Genomic DNA, 23,142 nt, shown 5'->3' on the forward strand with positions numbered 1-23,142 from the left:
TTCGGTCCTAGAACCTGAGTTAGTGTAATGGGAATAAATCCTGCTGCTACAGGAATAAAGGATTTTGTCTTCTCCGTTGCCTTCAGTCACTCTCCTTCCAACGCTCCCGTTAGCTGGGAGTGCTCTGATTACTTGTGACGTGTTTTACACTGAATCACTGCTCAGACCACAAAACGCAGCGTGTGCTGGGGAGGAACTGGCAGAACACCAGGACCCCAGAGAGAGCAGGATAAACCCTAAATCCGCTCCCTTCCCCAGCATCGCGTGGCCATAAAAGGCCCTCCGAGGAGAAACGGGAAGGAGGAGAAGCTGGGGCCAGCCCCAGTGCCAAGGAGGCTTTGGGAGCTGCCTCCTGGGAAGAGGGGAGGAAGCTCTGTTGCATCAGGCTCCTCGCTTGAGGGCTCAGAGCAGTGGAAGAGGATCGAAAGACCCTCACAAAGATGTCTGCAGATGCTTATTAAAACATCTCGGGGTAGCTCCATCACTCCCCCCCCCTTAGTTATCTTCAAGTCATCTGTAAGTGACTTGGCAGTGCATTCATTGCTACACACCAATTATAGTTATGTGGAACTAATGTGTGTCACCTCATCTTACTGTGCTTATTGTCTCGGCTCCACATCTGCTTTATGGAAAGACAAAAGAAAAAAAATTAGAAATAGTTACTTGTTTCTGTTGGGTACCCACTGAAGACTTGTATTCAGAGAATTTCCACGCAAGGAGGTGATGGTTTATTGTGTGCTTTTGAGCAATAGTAAAGTAAAAAAAAAAGATAGGAATTAATCACCATTATTTTTATTTAAGTATTTTGCTTATATAGCAAGCCAGCAGTCAAATGAGAAATGTAGATACCATCGTAAATCATTTGTTTAAGCACATTAAAACAGAACTTGATTTATTTTGTTTTTATTGCTCACTAAAGTAGAATATAACTGAGCTTTTTCAGAAGGAATAGGATTTTTGCATTTATATATGAAGAGCTCTATTTACTTTTGAGATTATAAATTCCTGAAAAATAGAGTCATGGAAATTCAATTTACTGTGGCCAAAACCTTTGTCTAGTAAAATATCAAAATCTCATTTAGGGGCATATAAGCCAGAAATGTATAGCTAAAGCGAAGCAGTTCTTGGACTTTGTAGTTATTTGTAGGCAGACTGCCACATTCCCACATTCCAGTTGTGAATGGTTAAGACCAAAAGTTTTCATGTAGTCGAACAGGGAAGACGTCTGCTGGAGAAAACCAGCAGGCATATTTTATATCTGTTCAGTAGTTAAGGGACATATACCTTTTCTGCTCTTAAAGTCATTCTTCAGTATTTTAGTGTGAAGACAGGCTTAAGTTCTTCCCTTTTACATAAGTGCATACGCAATGGATAGAGGCTCAGAAGGGAGGGAGAACAACTTCATTACCTAGAATAGAGTCTTTGTGGACTTCACAAGTAATTACAGATGTTACGATAAAAATTGTCATTACAATAAACATGCAGCTTTTGCCCCAAGTACACCTTTTCTCCCTGCCTCAATTTCAGTTCTTATGCTTGACTGTAATATTACAAATTTGTAGGAAGAGAAACTCTGCATTCTAATAAAATGTAAGAGTTTTGGAGAAACAGGTAAGTTGTCTGTTCTTATGAGGCAACAAACAATACTGGAGTGACGGCTGGCTTTATAAGCTGATTACTACTTATTTGTCTACAAAACTATTTCCAGCACAATAAAGAAAAAACCTGCAGACTTTCCCATTATTTTAAAGTAAATACTAAAGGGTATGTCTAAGTAATTTTATGAGTAAAACATCTGATCACATTTTATATATGCTATTAATACTCAACATTTAAAAAAAAAGGAATTAGGGACAATTTTATTAAGTGCTTTCTTATGTTGGTTCCTGAGTCTTACACTGTCAACTAACACAAGAAACAGGAGGAAAACAAAATTTATCACTTTAAAGAGTCTTACAGCTTTTCAGTTAATTTCCACTGTAAACATTATACCCTTCTGCTTTCATTAGCTGAATCTTATTAGAGTCTTGGAAGAGCACAACATCTTTAATTTTACCAATGAATTCCTTCTGAAAAAGCCCTGTTGTGACTATATGGACTTTCCTGCCAATTTCAAACCCACCAAAATAACAAATGCCACCATAGTTTAAAGCAGTGTATTTTCTGTGTGGATCAATATCTTCAAAAAGAATTAGCTCCTCATCAAGATACACCTTAATACAAGTTTGGTTTTGAACTACAGTAACAAAGTGCCATCTTTCATCACAGCAGGTGGAGTATTTGCTATGAATTAGAGGAACAGAGATTCTTTCTCCAAGGTTAATCACAACTTTTAATGTTCCATTGGCAAGACCAATGGCAAGGAAATCATTATCTTCATCTTCACCTTTTCCCATCCATACTATTAAGCCTTCAGTTTGATTGGTAGTAAAATTTAAAGAAATGCGGCTATACTGGAGGTCTCTTTTTCCATAATAAGGATCTGTGTATTTGATGTAGGAGTTGCCAACGAACTTTGCTATAAAAAATTTGATTTTGCTATCGCAGTACTTACCTGACCAGCCTAGCGCGCATACACAGATATAGGAAAACGAAGTAGGTTGGGGAATACAGAGAGCTTGAACCCCACACCTGTTTTGTGAACAGTGCATCGATTGTTCACATGTGCTCCCTACCCACTCTGGTGGGCAAGAACAAGAAAAGCCTGAGCTTTCAACTTGACATGTTCCATTATTTTTGCACACCGCGTACCCACACGCTGTTCCGTCACAGTCACCAACGTTGGCTCCACCTTTGGGGTCCATCACGGTAAGCTTCAGTTCCCTGTTGTTTATAACAATTTCTCGTATACAACCGGTGAAACTCGTGGGTTCGTTTTCTACTGCCATCGAATGAACAAGGTTTAAGGAGGATACCCCGCCAACAAAAAAATCCGTGTGCGTGTCTAGTGCGTTCATTCCAGGACTCGCTTTTTGAGTAACGTTGATACCATCCAGGTCCAGGTAGCCTTCGTTACCAACTCTTCCTGCTTCGAGTGAGTGCCATGTGTTTCCATTTGTGTGGACCGTCTGAGAGGTCTGTAGGATGACTGTCTTGTCTCCGAGATTGTAGCGTAACTGTATAAACCCATTCACTAATGATATACATAGAAAGTCACCTGTAAAACACAGTATAAAATAGTTTTACTTTTTAGAGGCGGCACACTGAAGAACAGCATATTCATAATCCTCATGCTTTCATGCCTGCACTTCCCCAATTCAGTAACTTATTTTCAGTAGCCTTGTACTATTATCATGTTTAAATCACACAAAAAGGGAAATGTTCCCCAGGAGCTTTTTTTTTTTTTTTTTTTTTTTCCCCATTATTGGAAACTGAGCTCCTGCTTGCTTCAAAGTAAGAAGCCCAGCCTTCTGAAAAGCTCTGCTTTGGTGCAGGGACTAGGTAGCTGTGAGGTTGGGGGAAACAGGATCACTTTGGCATACTGGGAATGTGAGTTGGTGTTCCTGTGAAAAAGAATCAAGTTTTGGCCAAGTTACAGATGCCAGAATACTCTCAATTTCCATGTGCTAAATCAATAAATTGATCGATTTGTCAGTTTAATGCACTGAAGGTTTGTCCGCACCAAACGTACTCTGCTTTCCCTGAAGCTGCTTTTTGCAGTGGGGATGGTTTGGGTTTAATAATCGGACAGCTGGAGAACAGATAGATAGATAAGCTTTTTATTGACTTGTTCTGGAGGCCTCCATGACGGGAAGTATTAGGAAGGAGTTCCCTTTTGTACTACCAGTGTGTCTGGCCTTACAGGCAGTGTAAAAGGAGAGAGAGTACCCCGTCGAACTGCACTTACAAACATGGAGAAGAAAAGCTGGGGAAGGTGAGGGACAGGGAGCGCAGGAGGGTGTGTAAGGGCAGAGATAGAGTCTAATAGGGAGGGGTGGGAGGCAGAAGAGAACAGCAGAAGAGCCTGCAAATTAAAGTCACATTTTCAAACTTTTTGGTGTTTGCCTGTGCAATTTAACTTTTTTTTTATTGCTTTTGGAAATAGGAGGCATAAGGGTGTTGGGTTTTTTTAAGTAAGTTTATCAATTAAATTAATAAATATGTTTGTTAAATTAGCATGTAAGCTTTCTCTCCTAGTAGTTACCCATAAAACTTAAGTTTTATGTAGTATTTTACTAAGGAAGAAATACTTTTAAATTTGGAAAGTACAATTTCCTTAAAGATTCAGCACTTTTAAGGGTGGACCTGTTAGTAGAATGATGGAAGTTTGCTTTCTTGGGGGTTTAATTTTTGAGTATTTCTAATCCTTGAATTACATTGCCTTTAGTAAAGTTAAAAATGAATGGCTTAATTTACTGGAGGGGCTTGTGAAAGTTACTAAAATTACACCTCTCTTTTCAGCAATTGTTCAGGTTCCCATTCAGGCAGGGTGCAGATGGTTCAGTTGAATTCGTGGCTGTAGAGCACACGCTTCGTGCCTCACCTTCCCTGCCCCAGACACCTGTGGGAAGAACGAGAAGGCAGCTCTTCCTTCTTTCAGCTCCATTCCAGCGATGGCAGAGCACTTCTAGCTTGCTAGTTCTAGTTGTGCTGACCTGTTTTACTTCCTCGTGTTTAGTGTTCTTTTGAATACCTTGTTTGTTTCTGGTTTTTGCAGGAAATGACTATCATTCTCTTCACATGTGGTTTCTCCTGCTCAGCAAAGCTTGCTAAATTTTTCAGTGCATCGTTGGCATGCGCTGGTCCTGCTTGTTTGTTTAAGCAGTGTACGTAACCTGCTTGTCTGTTTCTTTCATCAGGACCTCAATCCTAGGGTAAGAACGGAGCATCAGAAAAGGCTCCTGAACTCCCTCCTCGTCAGCCTTCAGTCCCCTCTCCTACCCAGACATGCAGATTTGCGTAAGGACAGGAGTGCTCGTGCTTTGCTGTCTAGGAAGAAGGAAAACATCTGACCAGGGTTGCTTGCTCATCTGCCTTGTAATCAAGAGCTGGAGAAGCTGGAAGTTCTCCAAGACTTCCTGGCCTGCAGGGAAGTTTTCTGGTAGCTTTGCACATTTGGCAGTGATCTGAGGTGACATTAGAGACTAGTGCTTCAGTGATGTCCAGGAAAAAGTGGACATGGTTTCAGCAGTTAGTCATTGTGTTTCTGACTCGAGCCTAACAATGTCCGTTGCTAATGTACTTGCAGTCAGTTTTGGAGTCTTATGTAATCTTATTACAAGACCAAATCTGTGTTACTGCATCTGCTACCTAGAGTGTAATGAGAGGTTATGGCTGAGTACTCTGGATTATGTTCCAGCACAAATTTGAGACCTCTCTTCAAACTGGAGTAACTTCCTTTTCTGCTAGTTGTGATCCAAAAAAATTAAACTTTCCAATGTCAACTCTCCCTGAGGCTCTGAAGGCACTTTCTTACTCCCTTGGTTAGACCCTCTCTTACCATTTTAGTCTTTGGCAGAAACAGCAGAGTGTGGAGATAAATTTTATGATGTGGACACTGATCCCAGGGTTCAGCTCAGTATTTCTCCATGAAGTTTATCAAGCTGTAGGTAGTAGGGGACAACTGGCTGAAAACATTTTACGAGTTTAATGTAAAGTGCTGTGTGCTCAGTGTCCATGAAACTGCCTCTTGAAGTGAAGGCAAATTATGGGGCTTGTCTTTGTTCCTCTTCACTTCAGCAAGCAGTGACATTTTCAGCACGGGACCTCAATCCGTCCTGTCCCTGAGGAATGAGTTGCACAGCTGAAGCCTGTGCAGGCCTATGCCATCGCAGGAACTGCATCACCATTTCAAACAAATGGCATTCTTGCCACTCAGTTTCTCCTCTTGGCAGTCTCAGTATGGGAGACCATGAAGCAAGGTGGTTTCCACTGTTTCAGTTTGAGCATTACCCAAACCTGTCCCATATGACCCTAAATGGGGCCAAAGACCTTTCTGAGGAGGTTTGCTTTTGTTAAGCGTGAAGGAGATGACATCCTCAGTTTTTCCAGGACTAGAACATAGCTGGTCCCTACTTTCTAGAAAATACAACCTACACACAGGACACACAACTTTGCTTCCAGCTTTTCAGATTAGCATCTTGTCTAATATGGACTATTTATCCCCATCAGTAGTGTCACCAAGAAAGCAGAGAGACTCCTGAGGTAGGCAGTCACAGTCGTTCTTCTGTTGTGCACACAAGTCTTTGCCCAACCTGTTGGATGGTGTGCAAGGAACTGTAAGGTAATCTCTATCCATTAGGTTGAATCTTCTTTAGATCCAGGCTATTGTAGCTTAGCTGTAGCTTGAAACTGCAACATGTCAAGACCCTGGAAGTTGAACAAAATCTTCAATGGTTACAGCATTCAGTTCTGTTCTGATGCACCTTCCTGCCCCTCTCATTTTCCCTGTTTCAGTAAAATAAAAAGAGGGTTTTTTTTTTTATAGCCCAAATGCTATAAGATCCGTTTCCTTGTCTTCTCAGGGGAAGGGGATTTTGTAGCAGATGTTGCCTTAAGGAAGGAACTGTTCTGGAGTTAAAATAGCACTTTTACTTGCAAACCCTAGTTTAGGGTTTTCACCAGATGGCTGAAGGTCAAAATTGCTCAGGGTGGATGTCTCTATTCCATTGTAGAAGCCAGCACTCCTAAACAGGTATCAATTTTTCTTCATCACTTTAATTCTCAGGTTTTCATTATATGCCAAGTCTCACCTGCTCCCATATCAGATGTCAGCATTCCCAGAAGCCAAGTCAACTTTATGTATGTCCTGAGCAGTCAGTTCCTAAAACTGGGAGTTAATGAGAAGTCTCCTAAAAGTACATCTGACTACTGCTGTGAGAGCTAGATTATCCATGATGATATCTGCTTATATGATTTCTTATGATGAAATCTGAATGCATCACAAAAGTTTTCAGCTTGCTACTACTCTGACTAAGTATGTAAGTCTGTAAGCAAGTTGGTTACAGTCACACAGTCAAGTTTTAAATTCTCCCAAACAATGCTCTTCCATGTTCAGCCTTTATCTAGACATGCAGGTGTGTCTGTATATCCCCATCTTGAGAAGGGATCATGCTTAAGCAGTATCAGGTTGCCATGTTTTTATGGTACCACAGGCAATTCATCTACATCGTAACGTGTCAAAACTTTGTACAGCTGGAAACGCACGCTAAGAATGCTGCACTCTATTTTGAGATGTCCTCAGAAGCATTACCATGCGTAACAAATGCAATAGTGTTAAATTTACACAGCTGTGTTGGGCAAAGATCTCTGCAGTTACTGCCTGCGCTATCAAATCTGCCTAATGCTGACACATTTCCTAGGAGGACTGAATACAATGCCGGAGGATCTTAGGCTGACAGACCGTGGCCAGGGAAGGTATCCTGGATGGTATTTTTAACATTTCTCTTTCAGGGTCTCTTCCCCACAGTGACTCGAAGTCTACCCTTGTGCTCTGTGTGTACGCGTAAGGCAAAGCCTTTATTACCTGTTGAGAGTACCTGAATTTATTCCTACACTTGACTGCAAATTAACAGTAAGAAGGATTTCCCACTCGTTTTTAAGGTCAGAGGTGCTTCCAGAATATCCTTTTAAGTAACTTTGGAAGCAGCGGACTAGTCAGTGGCATTCACCTTTTTGATGCTGTTGTCATGTCCCCAGTGACACAGAGCTGCAATTCTCTCGAAAGGCTTGAAACTCACCGATGAGCTCCTGGACTACCGAAGGTCTGGATTCCTTTACAAAGACTCGTAAGAATCTGACACTTGTCCTTTTACTCATCCTGTGTTACTAAGCAGAAGCCCCCATGCTATGCTGGGGACAGAGGCTTGGATGAGTGCAGTGCTTCAGCGGCTTCAGCAGGGTATGTCTCTCCAGAGCTCTAGGCAGTGGTCTCCTGGCTACAGAACATCTATAGTCTTGGTTCTCTCAGCCATTTTGGAGCCCTGAGGTGGCATCTCTGGACGTGTGTTTGCTGGCCTCAGTCTATGCCTTCTGCTGCTTTTACCTCACCTGTCCGTCCTCTAGCTCAAGGCCAAAATGCCAGTTTCTAGCACTGTGATATCGGGTAGCATTCCTCGCCCCATCCTTCCACCTTCTTTTTCAGAAACCTTTATGGGTAATTGGCAGCATCTTGGTGACAGAGTGAACATTTGAGCCTTATATTCTCATAAGCAGTAACATTCACAGGAATCATTCCCAGTTAATAAAACTTCTTACCATAGAGTTGGTTTCTGTCAACTTCACTCTAAGTTGACCTTTTTAAGCCACCATAATAAAGTTCCTGTGTCTCCAACAGTATTACTGCCTCTGGTTGGTGTGATGCCTCCTGTATCACCGTAGCTCCAGACGTATCACTGCTCACTGCCTTTTCCTGCCTTGCTGAACTCAGTTCCCATTGCTTTCATTCTTCCTTTTTTTATCCTCCTGTTCTTCACAGTCTTCCTTTCATCCTGCTATCCTGTATGATCTTCCGGGGACCCAAATCATGTCCTCTTACGCTCTGACCCTTTATGTATTCTTCCAGGAGCACAACTTTTCCTGTCTAGTAGGGGACCTCGCCAACCAGCGGCTGTCCTGCACGGCTGGTCTCCTGCACCTTTCCAGGAGCCAGAATAAGGCCCGGGGCCAAGGAAAGAAAGCAAAAGCAAAAGCAAAGCAGAAGAGGGAGGGCTATGAATGGGTAGAACAAGGCAGCAAAGGACCGAGAGAAGAGAGGAGCCTTATTCCCACCCTTCTGCAGCCTCTGCCGCTAACTGCTAGCCAGTAATACGTCAGCGTGGTTGAAGTTTGTTGTTCTCAGCTTAATTGCTATCTTCTGTTGCCTTCCTTGTCTTTAGGGGTTTGTTAACCTTGCCTCTGTCTTGGCCGCGGTCTGAGTGCATGCACGCAGTTAGGCATCAGTGAGCCGACAGGTTATAGCAGCTCCCTGCAGCTGCGGCAACTTGATCTTTTATCTAGTGATGACTAATGCACACTTACGGGAGCTACCCGTGGGGATGCTTTCATGGATTATTACAAAATGATTCTACTCCATGTATGGAGCCGCATCTCACAGCTAATGCAAGACTGAGAACAGGTATCAAGCCAAGCCTGTAAATCTCTCAAACCATGTAAGAAATCACTGTGGCAATAGGTAGATTCCAGCTTCCACTTGGAGCACCATCCCAGAGCAGAAGGGCATAGCTTGGATCTAGAACAACCCCGCAGCCAGAGTGATGCTCGTGCAGCTAGAAAGGGTGGGCGATTATCTATCTCTAGGTTAGACCATTCAGCCTTATCTTTCAGAAATGCTACTTTCCTTGGTGAAGAAACTTTTTCTGCTTCCTTTAGTCACCACCGTCACCTGGCACATTTTGGCAGCTAGAAGGAGCCACCTTCCTTGCGCAACTTCAAATTACCAGCCTCAGTTTTGGTTTGCTTGCCAGTGGCAAATGGGTAGCAATGACACTTCATGGGGAACAGATTTCAGGTCAATAGGGATGTCTGTTCTGTCACACAGATTGCTGGCAGTTCTGCTTCCTACACTGCTAATTTAGTCCATACAAATGATCCCAAAACTAGTAACAAAGCAGAAACGATGCTCCTGTCAGCTAAGGAAACATGGCTGCCAAGAGAGAAGACTTAGCCACTCTCAGTTTCTGTTCTAAAAGTGGGTGGATATTCAATTTGTTTCTGATTAGGAAAATACCACTCCTCCCTTGTGGGTATTCTAGAAATTCTGAGTATTTCCAAAAGATTTTAGCCCCATTCCATGATTCAGTTTTCACCATAAACAATGTCTTAGAAAACAATGCAGACATCACACACCTGTACTGGCTATCTCTTGTTTTCATGCTTTAGGTTTTTAAACTGAAATGCCTTAAATATCAGGAGTTAAAGTTTTGAGGTTTTTCAGACAAGTAGGTAACATAATCCAGTTAAAGAGAGACAGAGCACTGGTGTTGCAAATGTTGAGTATGAGATTTAGTGTGAGTCATCCCATGCTGTGTATTAACCTGACTTCCTTCTTAGTCACCCAGCGTAACTGTTCTTTCTCATCTCATCAGGGAGCAAACCTTTCCATCACCCCGGCCTGAACTCTGGAATAGCGCAGACAGTCTGCAGCATATTGCACCGGCACGAACAAATGCAAAGCTTCAGTGATGCTATGACTCAACAAAAAAGTAATGCTCCTTACTGCCTTTTACCCAGAGTGCCAAGGCCTTCAAGCATATAGAGCGGTCGCTATGTAAACGGACTGAATTCTACGTTGTTCAAGCAGTTGATGGGCACCCAGCAAACTCAGTCTGAATTAAAGGCTGTGTATTCATGAGGCTCCCACACTCACGCTGGTAGAAACAGGATACACTGCACTTGGGAAGAAGTGGGCTGGCCTTCTACCGACACTGCTCAACTCCACAAGAAAGCTGTGTTATTTGCAGAGACCTCGCTCAGAAGCAGTGCATACAGCTGTCTGCATCGCCCACGTTTTTACCTCCTTGGCATAAAACTAGTAATCAAAGATGGGGGAAAAAAAGTCATTTTATCTGTGAGTTTCCAAACTAAAATACGCATACACAGCTCACTTGGTGGGGTTTGTTTTCAGCTTATTATTAATATAGCTAGCCACATAAATTTTGCCAAACTTTGGAAATTATTTTCTTAGGGCTTGCAGAAATCAATACTACCAGACTTAAGTCCCGATACGCATTCAGAACAGCTGACAAAACAAGAAAACCGATGCCTGACAGAATTACAGGAAATTCTGCTAACAGATAAAGATTCATAGGATGTTTTCCATTTTATGCCAATTCGCCAGGTGTTTAAAAGTGTGTACTGAAGTAATCAGATTGTTAGAGGAGTGGGGGCTGGAACCAGCATATCAGCTTTCGAGTAAGGAGACCAGCCACCTACCCACCCTTTCTAGAAATGCATGTAATGGTCTTTGAAAAGAACAAAGCAAGAAGGAAACGTTTCAACGGAAGTCTCATGTTTATTTCTTCACCTAATAAAGATTTTTCTTTTTCATGATGGGAGGATTATTTGGTGGGGCATGCCCCTGAAGGGAAAGTCCTAGTGTAGTATTTACATAGGTGACAAGCCAAGCCAATGTGTAACTGTGCCACTCAGTATCACTGCTAAATTAGCTGCATAGTCAGAACTCATTTCTTTTAAAAAACCAGCATTGCCTAGTGAGGAATTAAAAAGGAATTTTCGAAAAAAAAAAAATCCTGTGATTTCAGCAATCAATTTATTAAATCTTACATAACTGTGTAGAAGAAAAGGCTTTATATAAAGTGCTTTCTAAATTAATCCCCAACAGAAAGCTCTTTCACATCTGCTGGCTGCTAAGAATACTTCTGAGTCTTTCATCAGTCTAATTCTGTCTGGACTTGACAGCATTCTATGAAGGCAAATATAAAGAGTCAGACGATTAGCTTTTCCTTAATCTTTCAAAACTTCAGGACAGTGAAAATGGAAGTAGGAAATTTGTAAAGAAATTAAATTACTCTATAGAAGATGGTTTTTATTTTTAAATGAAATTGATATGATTCTAGAAAGGAAAATATTCCTTCCTGTGCAAACTAAACATTCATGAATGGCAACAGAATGAGGGCATGCTCGTGCTAAACCACTCCTGGTCCAGGTTAAACAGACTTAGCACTCTCTTTGATGCTTCCAAAGAGATACTTAATTTCCTTATATGCTAGCTGCTTCCATGACCTCTGACTATTCTTTTGAGAGAGATCCTTTCTTCTCTTCTATTTTTCATGGCCCATGTAATGCTTTAGTTTATACAGAACTATTCACTGAGAATCTTAGAATTTGGCCTGTAAGTGATAGAATTATAAAAGGTTCATTGTAGAAGACAGTTCTTTGCAAATAAATGTATTTGTATTACAGATGTTCCATCTATTTTTCTCTGAAACTGCTTCTCCGTATGTGGTTGTAATTAGAACAAGGCAAACAGGAGGTGCCAGCAGTGTACGATGTATTATCAGTCTTAGCGAATAGCAGCCTGTTAAAACATCTGTGTACAGAATAAGAAGGTGGTAAATTGGGCATATGTGTGGCTGAGTATGTTTATTGAAATGTCTCAAAGCTTTAGGCTTTGAACAAAGGAATGTAAAAATACACGAGAAATAGTAAAGTGCTTTTTTGGTCATACAAAGGCCCATTTTTGCATAACGTACTACTTAATACAAGTGGAAAATTTGCCCTAAGATCATGTTATGAATGATATGTAATGCTTCTGTTTAAAAATGTGCAAGACACCATGTAAATGCAATATAAAGATGAAGTATGTTAATGAAGTAATTACAAAAAATTTACACCTTAAAGACTAAATTTTAAAACATATTTACACTGGTTGGCAAATTATATTTTCTCGCCATGAAGTTTTAGGAATGTTAACTCAGTAAAGTTTAAAATACTTTTATAAATACTAGAAATGTTTTATTTAGATTCAGTTTTCACTCTGCATATCTGGCAAATGCAGAACTTGTACGTTTTGCATGCTGCACCAGCAAGCTTTTCAGCATTCTATAATAAAAAGTTAAACTTCTGATGAACCTCATTAGCTCTCTCATAGTCTGTTCACTTACTTTCACTTAACTTGCTTGATCAGTTTTTATATTGCTTCATTTTTGGTCATTTTAAAACCCTGGGCCAAACCCTCAGACTGTAGCTGCACTGAACCTGTGGGAGCAGTATCAGTAGAAGTCTGTTAAAAGCTGGCTACAGTTAGTTTTCAGGGGAAAATGGTTTCCTGAACCACTTCATTAAATACTAGTTGGCTTTGGACTAATCCAAAACTTTGTTACGTGTGTTTTTTCTTATGAACTTGATTATTCACAGTTCAAAACCCAGGCACCATGGACGACGAGTTACAGAGACTGAATGCCTCAATCACTTCAATGTGCTGCCTTTCTTTTTCAAAGAAGTACCTGGGGGTATGATACCGGCAAGCTGGAACATCCTTACCTGACTGAGTACCCAAATGCTGTGCAGTGTAAAACAGGATACCGTCTGGAGATAGAGGCTGAAACTGCAGTTTGATATGGGTCTTATGCCGGATATAAAAGGGCGCAAATGACATCCATGATGATTCATTGCTTCTGAAAGATGGATCACTAATGGAAATAGCTGAAAAACACAAGAAGAAATGTCTTGTGAAAGATATTTTGAGAGGACTGCATTATGGCACCAGTTGTCTACAGTTATTTTGTATAGTTCATAAATGCTATACATAATACTTCCAATTCTTCCCTTTCCAAAGACTAAAAATAACCTAGGTACAGAATAAGACGTAGATAATAATAGCAAATCATTGCCATTTTGTCTTCTGTGTGCCTTATTTTCATGAACAATCAAGCCCGTAGTTGTAATGCAAAATGAATGTGATCTTGTTAGTGTTCATTTTCAAATAAACGTAGGTGTAAATTTTACATTGTTTAAAAACTCAAATGCAAAATACTTTTGCAGGAGTCAGAATAAACATTTATTTCTTCACGATACAGATGAAAACCTTAGTGGAGGAATTTTAATGAACTGCTTTGTGTGTTACAAGAATATACATTTTAAGTGGAATGTGTTCATTAATTGCTGCTGAAATTTCTTTTTAGGATAGTCATACTGAGATGCATGATAATTCAAATTGTCCTATCTTATACTGAAATGGAGCACTTCCACACAACTACAGTGAAGATACGGTGTACACTTTTGAGCTATACACGACTTCGTCGTTCTGTCCTACCACTTCTCTCCATGCTGATTGTTCATATACCCCGAAGAAATCGGGCTGGTTAAACTTCCTTCAGCCAACTGATAAATGATTATACTCTTCTATGCTGTTTATATCGCCTGAAACGGTTTCCAGTTTTTATCACTATAACGACATTACGTATTTGAGATATAATTATGTTAGTTAGCTAATTAATTGCTGTGTGGTTGTTTGTTTGCTGTATTTGTGGGTTCGGTGGAGTAAGTCAAGCTATTTACATGTGCAGGGTACATTTAGACGTGTGTGCGATAAGCCCTTTTTACTACTTAGTTAAGAGCAGTACTAAATGCCTGAACGGTAAGAGCTGCCGCCCTCACTTTTCACCGTTTTCCTGCTGAACCTCTGCTGTTTCTCTTCCAAGAGGCCAACACCTGTCTTCATTTTGGTGCTCCCGGTTTCGGAGTTTTACATACACCTTCCAGAGGTCCTCGTAGTGCATCCCTAGGCGACCTTACGCTGTCTTTCCGCACTCAGGTTTTCTGCATGGTGGCTGCTTGCGACCCCCTGCCATCCGTTGCCGCAGCTGGGCCGTCGTCATGAGGCTGGTACGCAGTCACACGCTGCGAGATTTTGTCCCGTCTCCGTTTGTCACCCACCTCCCTCAGGACAGGACTCGGGCGCTCCTGGCCGTGTCCAGCGGACAGGCGCGCCGCCGGACAGGACCCAGATCTCTCACCGCTCATCGCCTCGTGACTCGAGGACGCCTCCTGAGTGGGTCGCGACAGCCCCGCGGCGCTTCTCTTCACTTCCCCACCGGATTACAGTTCGTGCTCCTGAGGGAGGTGCATGGATTTATCCTCACAAATTCTCACTAAGCCTAAAAGTAAGTTTTAATCTCTGGGACATCAATTATGATGGATTTGTGAAATGCTCGAATGATCAGAATCAGGCTTTTGATGAGCTGTCATTCAACCTATGTATATATTCTCATCCAAACACATTACATTAAGAAACCGCTCCCGTCCTAAGCATCGTAATAGCTGTTACGATATCAAGGCTAGGCAGTGTCTGTAGTAATATATTACGTGATGTCAGAAATGTGAAGTCCCTGGCATCTATACGTAAGAGCTGACAGAAATAAAAATAGTTTTAAAGAGTACCAATTACCCTGGAAGAGAAATAGTAATAAAACTTGCTAAACAGATTAGGTGATGTTATTTATATCACTAAAACTTATAAACTCTATCAGGTACAAAAGACAAAATAATACTTAATAATTTTCATATGGATTTTTAGGTGCTTGTATTTTTTTTGGTAGGTAAGAGGCAACATTAGTAGTTAAAGGTGTAATCCCTACACTGATGTCTCCATATTTAAAAATCAATCAGAAATAATGATTCATTTTGTACATAGACATTTTTGCTTTATGCATCATTTGGAAGCCAGTCTTCTCTTAGCAGATTTTTGCACAGTGAGACTTACATATGGAGGAACTGTGCCACAGCAGTCAATCTTATATTAAAATATACTGCTGCTTAAAAGGTCATACCAGGTGCAGTGTACAATGAGGCATCTGAAAGTCTTCATGTCAGATTCAGTTTCGCTTTGTCAATGCAGTGAATTCCTTACTGCTTGTGAAGGAAGCATGGACAATGCCTAGCGTGAAAGCAAAATGTTCAGCTGCAGCAGGATTGAAATGCTACATTGCTTATCATTGGAAGGTATATGAAAGGAAGATTGCTATGATAAAAAGCCTTGGAGCAGAGAGAGAACAAGGATGAAAAAAGGTGATTTTATAGTATCACTCAGAGAATGAATCAAATCCATGGCTTTACATTGCAAAGAGAGTATTAAAAAATAACACCCACATCTTCAGCAGCAGATGTCAGAACGCTTTAGAAAGGAGGTATTATCCTGATTTGTAGATATCAAATAAAATACTCAATTTAATATACTTCATTCTGAAACTTCCAAGATGCAAATATTTTATTCCCATTTTGCTAAAAAAGTGGTTTTATTCCCAGTAAATAAATCTTAACAAATGTCAGAATGCAACATCTTTTGCCACAATGCAGCAGGACTAACTACAGGAAGTACTAGAATGACTTCTAATTTGCTTGTAAATTATCTGTAGATCCTGTAAGTACTAATTATATGCACGGAAAAAATGTGACTTGACAGGTACATGGAAATGTGCGCCCGTATCTCAGAACAGAATGCTTTAACTCTACTGCAGTGCACAGAGATAATCGGTATAAAATTTCATTTTTGCAAAATTGCATCTATAGGTAGGCAAACTTTTAAGGTGAAGAGTAAGACAATTTAAGCTTTTCAATTCACTTTTATGGCAGGTATATGCAAAGCTAACATGTCACGTCAAATGCTGAGGTACTTTACTGTTGTTTTCTTGGCAACAAACTTTTTTTTTCCGCCCAAGACAAGAAGCTCGGCTAAACTTGCAGAAGACAGTTCCTGTGTTACATATGCTTACTCCAAGGAAACTCTTTGCTAAAACAAATGAGGTGAACGGATGCCTTTGCCAATCCCATAAGCTAAATTTGTAGGACTTGTGCTGTGTAACTACTACCTTACTCACTAGGGCGCTCGGCACTGTGTGGTGCGTTGTAAGCACAACAGGCATTTAAGCAAACATTTCTGTTCTGTATCTATCTGATTCATGACTCACTTTTCTAAGCTGACTAGTAGTATCTGATGAAGCTATACATTTCTAAATGATACCAAGATAAACTCTAAATCCCATTTGACCAGTTAGAGCTATGGGAACACAAAGTTCCCACAAGTACTATTGCTGAAGTGTGCTTTTCTTTCCCTCTACCACGCATTAATGCCTTTCAGGTTCCTCCTGCTATCCTCACTTGATCAGTCCTGTAATGCTCACATCTTAGTCAACCGTTGTTATGAACAAAGCTTTCTAGGTTATTCTTGCAGCTCAGTTCCCACCATTGAAGTGGAACTGCTTGTACACATCCCAGTCTACAGTTTGATGTCACATTTTGATAGTTTCTTCAAGCAGCTTGTTGCCTCAAAACTTTCAGCAAGCCCACTTTGCTATTCAGCACGTCAAGGAAACTCGCAGCGGAAAAGTAAAATAGTCAACGTGAAAAAACTGAGCTCAAACTGCAGGATGGAAGCACACGGGCTGTGGAAGCAGGGATGGGCTACCCCGCAGGAACACCCACGTTGAACAGGGATGGAGTTAGGAGGCAAAACTCAGCAGGGGTTGAAAGTGGCAAGGGATGTGAAGGAAACGAGCAGGGCGTCCAACAAGAGGGCTACGGAAAAGGCGAGGCCACTCCTCAAAGGAGTGGGGGCCTAGTTACAAAGGACATAGAAAAAGCCAAAACACTCAAAGCCTCATTTGGCTCATTTTTCACTTGGTAGAGACTGACCAAGCCTCCCAAGTCCCGGAGCCTGGTAGCAGCCTCACCTCACTTGGAAACTGTCATGGAGCAAAACCTCCTTGACACAGTGGCCAAGCACAAAAAGGACAAGACGGTGACAAGGTCGAACGGTGTGCGGCCAGCCTGACGGCCTTCTGCAAGGAGACGGGTGGCTCAGCGCCACGCCGGCAGCGCCGAGTTCTGTTTGCCTCGAGTTTGACAACACTGCTGACAGTCCTTCATAGTAATCGTATGGCCAAATTGGCCGAGATCCAGCAGGGAAGCCCCCGGGAAGCCGTGGGAGGACGCGCGCGGGGCCCTGGCACTTACGGCCCAACTGGGACAGTTCATCGGCAATGAACACCCGCCCGAGAGCTTTAAACTCCACAGGCAGAAATTGTCAGCGGTTTCAGTCCCTCGCAGAGAGAGAGCGAGCAGCTCCACCGGCTGCTTTTTTTTAATTTCGGAAAACAAATACGTCTGCATGGAAAGCTGCATCTTAAGATGCAATTTGCTTAAGGCTGTAGCTTAAAGATTACCCATGTTGCATGGGCATTTTTTTCTTTTCTCTGTGTAAATATTTGGAAGAACTGAAAAAAAAAATTAATTTCACCTTATCTAAAAGGAAATGTATTTTTCTGTTGAATTATCACTTTTTATTTCATCTTCGAAGAGTTAACTTTTCATAACTTATAAACTAATTCATGTATAGCAAAAAAAAAAGTATAGTTCAACTTCCATTTTTAGTGCAGTAACAAATAGAGCATGTTAACAGAAGCAGCGATTATTAACACAACTTGAATATAATGGCTAGAACGATGTACTCATGAAAGCTGTAATTGTGCCAAACCTGCAGCCATTAGTAATCCTTGCTGTCCCTGAAGAGGAGAGACTGAGACAATCATTATTCTGAGCAATACTGGAAACAAAGATTGCAATTTTCTAAGTGAATTCCACAGTTCTGTTTGGTTTTGTTGCAGTGGAGTCATAATCTCTACTGTTAGCTAATCAGAGATCTAATTAGCTAAGAAGTAACATCTAGGAGCATATGGCTAAATCCCTAAAGAGATCTCTGGTTTTCCAAAACCTAAAATAGCTATTACTAGCCAAAGTCAAAACAGTAGACCTCAGTCTTTCAGTATGACATATATTAAGAGATGAGTGCCTAAGAATAAGCCATATGAGCCAGCAAATTGTAGTGGGAGCATCTATGAAACCTCAGTACTAGGAAATCAATTGGACCAGAAATCTGAACCTGATTTTCTTGCACCTGCAGATATGGATATTATAGCCAGGATACAGATAATTTATATTTTTTCTGTCCAATTAATATTTCAGTAAACAGAAATTTCCTAGAAGAGATTAGACAACAGAGGAACAAAAGAAAACCTTATATACCCAGTTGCTCAGTGGTTATTCTATTCTTCAAGGGTATGACAGGTATGGGTTCAAGTATTTGCATCATGAAAGTGAAAGTGAATGTGTACTCACTAGGCAATTAGGAAAGTGTGATACAAACGAAATCTACAAATGTTTAATCCATGCCTGGCTTTGGTAGTAAGCTTGTTCTAGGTACTGAAATGCTTTGAAGATGCTTTCAAGACGAAACCTGCAGGAAGAAACACCCAGTCTGAGATTCCCTCACTGGGACCATTTCTGCACTGGAGGCCTTCAATCGTCTAAGGACTAGGGCACTGAGTGGGACTGTGAGTATCTCAGTGCAGCCTGATAAAGCGAACGGTAAAGAATTAAGTATCTAAAACTTTGTTAAACTAGTTTCCAACTGAGATCTTCACTTCCTCGTATCTTGGACTGGATTTAGTCTGACAACAGTGCAAGTGTGCTTTGAGGAGGATGGAGTATAAGAAAGCTGGTATTCTGCATAGGGTTTATGAGAGTAATTAAGTCAGGGAAATAGATTGCTATAAAATTGGAGGGATTAATTTCAGCATTAAGACACTCACATTTAGCTGTCTACACATATTATTTATGGGCATGAAAATACCCATTATGGTCAACTATGATGTAAGACAGGGTTCAGTTGCTTAAACATGTTTGTCACTTGCCACTGAGATGCTTTAGCATATCCAGGCCATCCGCGTGGCCCTGGCTGCCAGAACAGCGAACACAGGACCTGCCGCAGCGGCAGCTGTGAGGAGCGGATGGCAGCATGGAACCAGGTCCTATTTTCAGGCACCTGGATTGCATTGCTGTGCAACACAGTCAACACATCTAGAGAGAGACTGATTACCTTACCCTGAAGTAGCCTCCTCCAAGGCTCCATTCAATTTCCTAAACGTAGGTACCTACTGTTATTTTTTCACAGCCTCTACTGCCTTACCTTCATGTGCCATTCCAGAAGGCACAGGCGTCCAACAGGTCCTGTGCCATATCTGTGAACCCTGTCTGGGTGCTTTTGGATACAAATTTGAATGCCAGGGCATCTCAGCACTAAGCATCTACGTTTAGAAGAGCTTCTTGTTAGCTAAATAGCTTCAATGACTCTTATTGACTAGGCATTCATTAACCACAGTGGGAACTTATATATATATTGAACTCACATGTAGACACCTAAGTCTAGGTGCTTTGCTTTTAAAAACAGTTCCTACCCTTGGCACAGCTTCTAACTCTGAACACCTTCACAAAGTAATGGGACTAGCATATTTTCAGCAAATCATTCATGCTCACAGAGGAAGCCTGAAAATAATTCCAGAGCCGTCCTGCTTAGTGCTAGTTAGCTGGCTGTATCTTGTTCTTATTCAGTTGGGTAACTGGAGGGAATGATAAGTGCATGATTGAATTTTTATTGGAACATCACGTCACTCACGGCTGACCTGGTGTGGAAGGCATTCCTGTTGTGCTGCATATCAATTCCTTCATTTTGTCACGCATGACTTCCACTTGACTTTACATACGATTAATCCATGGCATGTATTTAAGTAGGCAACTCACTTTATTCTACTTGACATTTTAGATTATGCAGATAAATATTACAAATGCACGTTTTCTTGTGCCTACCATGAATATTAAGTTTACTGGACTGTTACTGATAAATCTGAAAGCTTAGACTGCTTTTTAGGTAAAACTTTAACAGCACCTTTTGTCCTTATAGGACATGACTGCTATAGCTATTTAAAGATTTTCTCATGTTGTCAAAAAATGATAGTGGAAACAGAAAGTTGGACGGGAACCAGTGTTGCTTAAATGACTGAGAGAACACAATAGTCACTGTGACTCAAAACAACAAGCAAATAAGTGCCTGCAGTTGTCCTTTAAATGGTTAGACATAGAAACACAAGTTTCCAAATAATGACTATGAAATAGTTTGTGCATGAAGCGAGCAAGTCTAACTGCATTGTCAGATAAAGCCAACGTGTGTGTGTGCACGTATGTGTGATTGAGTGTTTGTACATCAGGTGTGTTGTCATGTAAAAGTCTTGAGCTGAATCATACTGTGAACTAATTTGTCTTACAATAGCAGTCAAAATATGTCAAGTAACGTTCTAGAGTATGTAGAAAGAAAAATATCTTCATAGTAAGAATTATTCCCAAAGTCAGTTTCTTCAATTTGTTATTCAGTCATCATGACTATGAAGATGGATTAAATAGTTACAGAACTGTCGTAACTTCTTTTCTGTCAGTTTATCAGTATTTTCAAAAATTTGCTGTATTTTTGTATCAGAATAATGGAATCTGACATCAGAATAATATCTAGAAAGTTGACTTCAGCTGACAAACATGGCCAAAGGAAGTTGTTTGCCATTTGTTCATCAAGGCAACGGCTTTATTGCTTGACAAGTATCTCTTTAAATTGAGGATAGAACAATGAAAAGCACTTTACATTTGCTTTCATTTCTTCAAGAGCTGTATGTTAAAAGGCAGTGTTTGTAGCTCTGGAATTCAGAGACTAATATATAGTTGAAGAAATCTATTTATTAACTTATTTCTTTGTGAAACGGGCAGTAGTATTCCATTATGATGCCTTGAAGTCAAGAAAAATTATTTTAATAGATTTTATGAAAGTATGTGGCACAAACTAATCCTGCTAAAGAAAACTGCTGAATAATTTAAAATTTATAGAAATATTGTGATGAAAACTGTGTTTTAGCCACTGGCAATTCTTCTCTAATACTGCCACCTATAGAATCTTTCAAATATTACATCTCTGTCTCCTTAAAGGAGAATATTCCTGGGTCTGTGAAATCTCACAAATAACTAATCTGAAATTATAGGTCTTCTTCATTCCTCTGCAAAATCGAGTAAATTACCTAGAACATAAATTTCATATGCCTAGTATCTCGAGGAATTCTAGCTAATGGGTAAATGTATCTCAATGCTTAACAGAATGTGAGAGGAACTTCATTGACTCCCAATTTATTTTTGCGCAAGTTTTCCACTGCCTTAAGTGATACTGTTTATGCCAAGATGAGAGACTTGACTTAATCCATTAAAACAAATGGCAAGAAAAAGAAAAAAGAGACAAGCCACAAGTGTTTGGATGCTGGAAGACTACTTCAGGGAGATGTCTTATATAGCTTCTGTGTTAAAACTTTTCTCTAAACCTTCATTATTGGCCACTGCTAGAGACAGGATTACTGGCCTCACATGGGGACACTGTTCTTATAAGAGGAATAAGCTGCTGGGATACAATTTAGTAGAGATTAGAATATAGTTGCAGACAGTCATGGGTAATGTCTGTATTTTTAATATTTGCATCTCTTAATAATTACTAGTTATGAAAAAGATAATTGTGTTCACATATATAATAATGATGTCCTATAAATCAAATTATCATCTGCAGCAAATGGGTTTTAGACTGGTGCTTCTTCCCCAGGAAGAATCATCCTTGACGCCCAAACTTGGCCACTTTTTCTCACAGTAGTAATCACACTGAAGCCAATAGGTCTACTACATGCTTGCAGGAGAGCTGAAACAACCAGGTCCTTAGAGATTTCTCCCTCTTCAGAAACCCTTTGAGATAGCTAATTACAAAGTCACTCATTGGGCCAAGTGGAATAAGCTGGGATTTGCTGTTCAAAGCCATGCAGTAGAGTCCCCAGACAAAGTGCGGGGAGATGGAACCTCTTGTTGGTTTTGAACATTGTGTGTTAATGAAATATAACTAGACTAAATTACATGCTGCTCTGGGCTGAAGCTTCACTTCTTAATCAGAAGACAAGTTAGTTTTGTCTGGTACTTCAGTTGCAAACTTTAAGTCAAATGAACAAAAGATTTTGTTAACATCATATTTTGGTGTCCTGGAAAACTAACTACTTTTAAAAAAAAAAAACCCTAGATAAACTACTCCCCCTGTATTCCTAATCCTTGTGGTAGAATTAACACTGTGCCGGATCTTAGCAATGTTTGGTTGCCATTTATGCACTTCAGGGTTTGGTCTGGTTTTGCTGTGTTACTGTTACAGTTGTGACCTTTTCAAACCAGTGGAACAGAATTATCTGTTGCTTCATGTGTCATGAACAGTCTTAGAAGTGGTTTGAGTCTGGACAGCAATGTTAACACTAAGTAAAAAAGACTCCTGCATAAATTTTCCATTTCCTTCCCATTTCATTACAACCACTTTTATTTCTGGCAGTATAAATTAATCATTTTCTTGTTTGTTTACATCAGTGTTACCTTTAGAAATCTAACACACTTGAAGAACCATCCTGCCTTATGAGCGTTAATGGGTTTGGACAACACAGTACACCCAAGAAATGGACATTTAAATGATCCTAGAATTAATGTATTACCCTGCCTTGCCTGACAAGGCTTTGTTCCTTGGACCCATTCAGATCTAATTTCCAACGCTCTCCTCTCTTCCTAGTGCTCCCTAGGGATGCTTGCCTTTCCAAAGTAGGTCTTAAATTTCATAGGCATCTTCTACTGCACTTCAGTCACCAGTGTGCTGCCTACCTGCTAAACCTCTTCATCTTTCTCCTAGAAAAGCAAGTCCTAGCACTTGCTTTGGCAGCTTGAAATATACAATGAAATATTTGCTCTCAGAGTGTCAGACCAAAAAATACCTGTGTACTACTTGCTGAATATTAATTGATCATATAC

At 40.5% G+C, this 23,142-nt stretch overlaps 1 protein-coding gene across 1 annotated transcript in view; it reads right to left on the bottom strand.

The window, feature by feature from the left end:
* Nucleotides 1–778: 778 nt before the first annotated feature.
* Nucleotides 779–23,142, bottom strand: part of EYS (eyes shut homolog) — a 938,397-nt gene continuing 916,033 nt past the window's right edge. Inside the window, exons 48-49 of the mRNA XM_069804576.1 lie at nucleotides 12,943–13,104; nucleotides 779–3,157 (exon numbers count right to left, since the gene is read on the bottom strand). Of these exons, the coding sequence (XP_069660677.1) occupies nucleotides 1,968–3,157; nucleotides 12,943–13,104 (1,352 nt within the window). The 3' untranslated portion in view covers nucleotides 779–1,967. The remainder of the gene's footprint in view (nucleotides 3,158–12,942; nucleotides 13,105–23,142) is intronic.

Source organism: Haliaeetus albicilla, chromosome 17, assembly GCF_947461875.1.
Source record: "Haliaeetus albicilla chromosome 17, bHalAlb1.1, whole genome shotgun sequence".
Lineage (NCBI taxonomy): Eukaryota > Metazoa > Chordata > Aves > Accipitriformes > Accipitridae > Haliaeetus > Haliaeetus albicilla.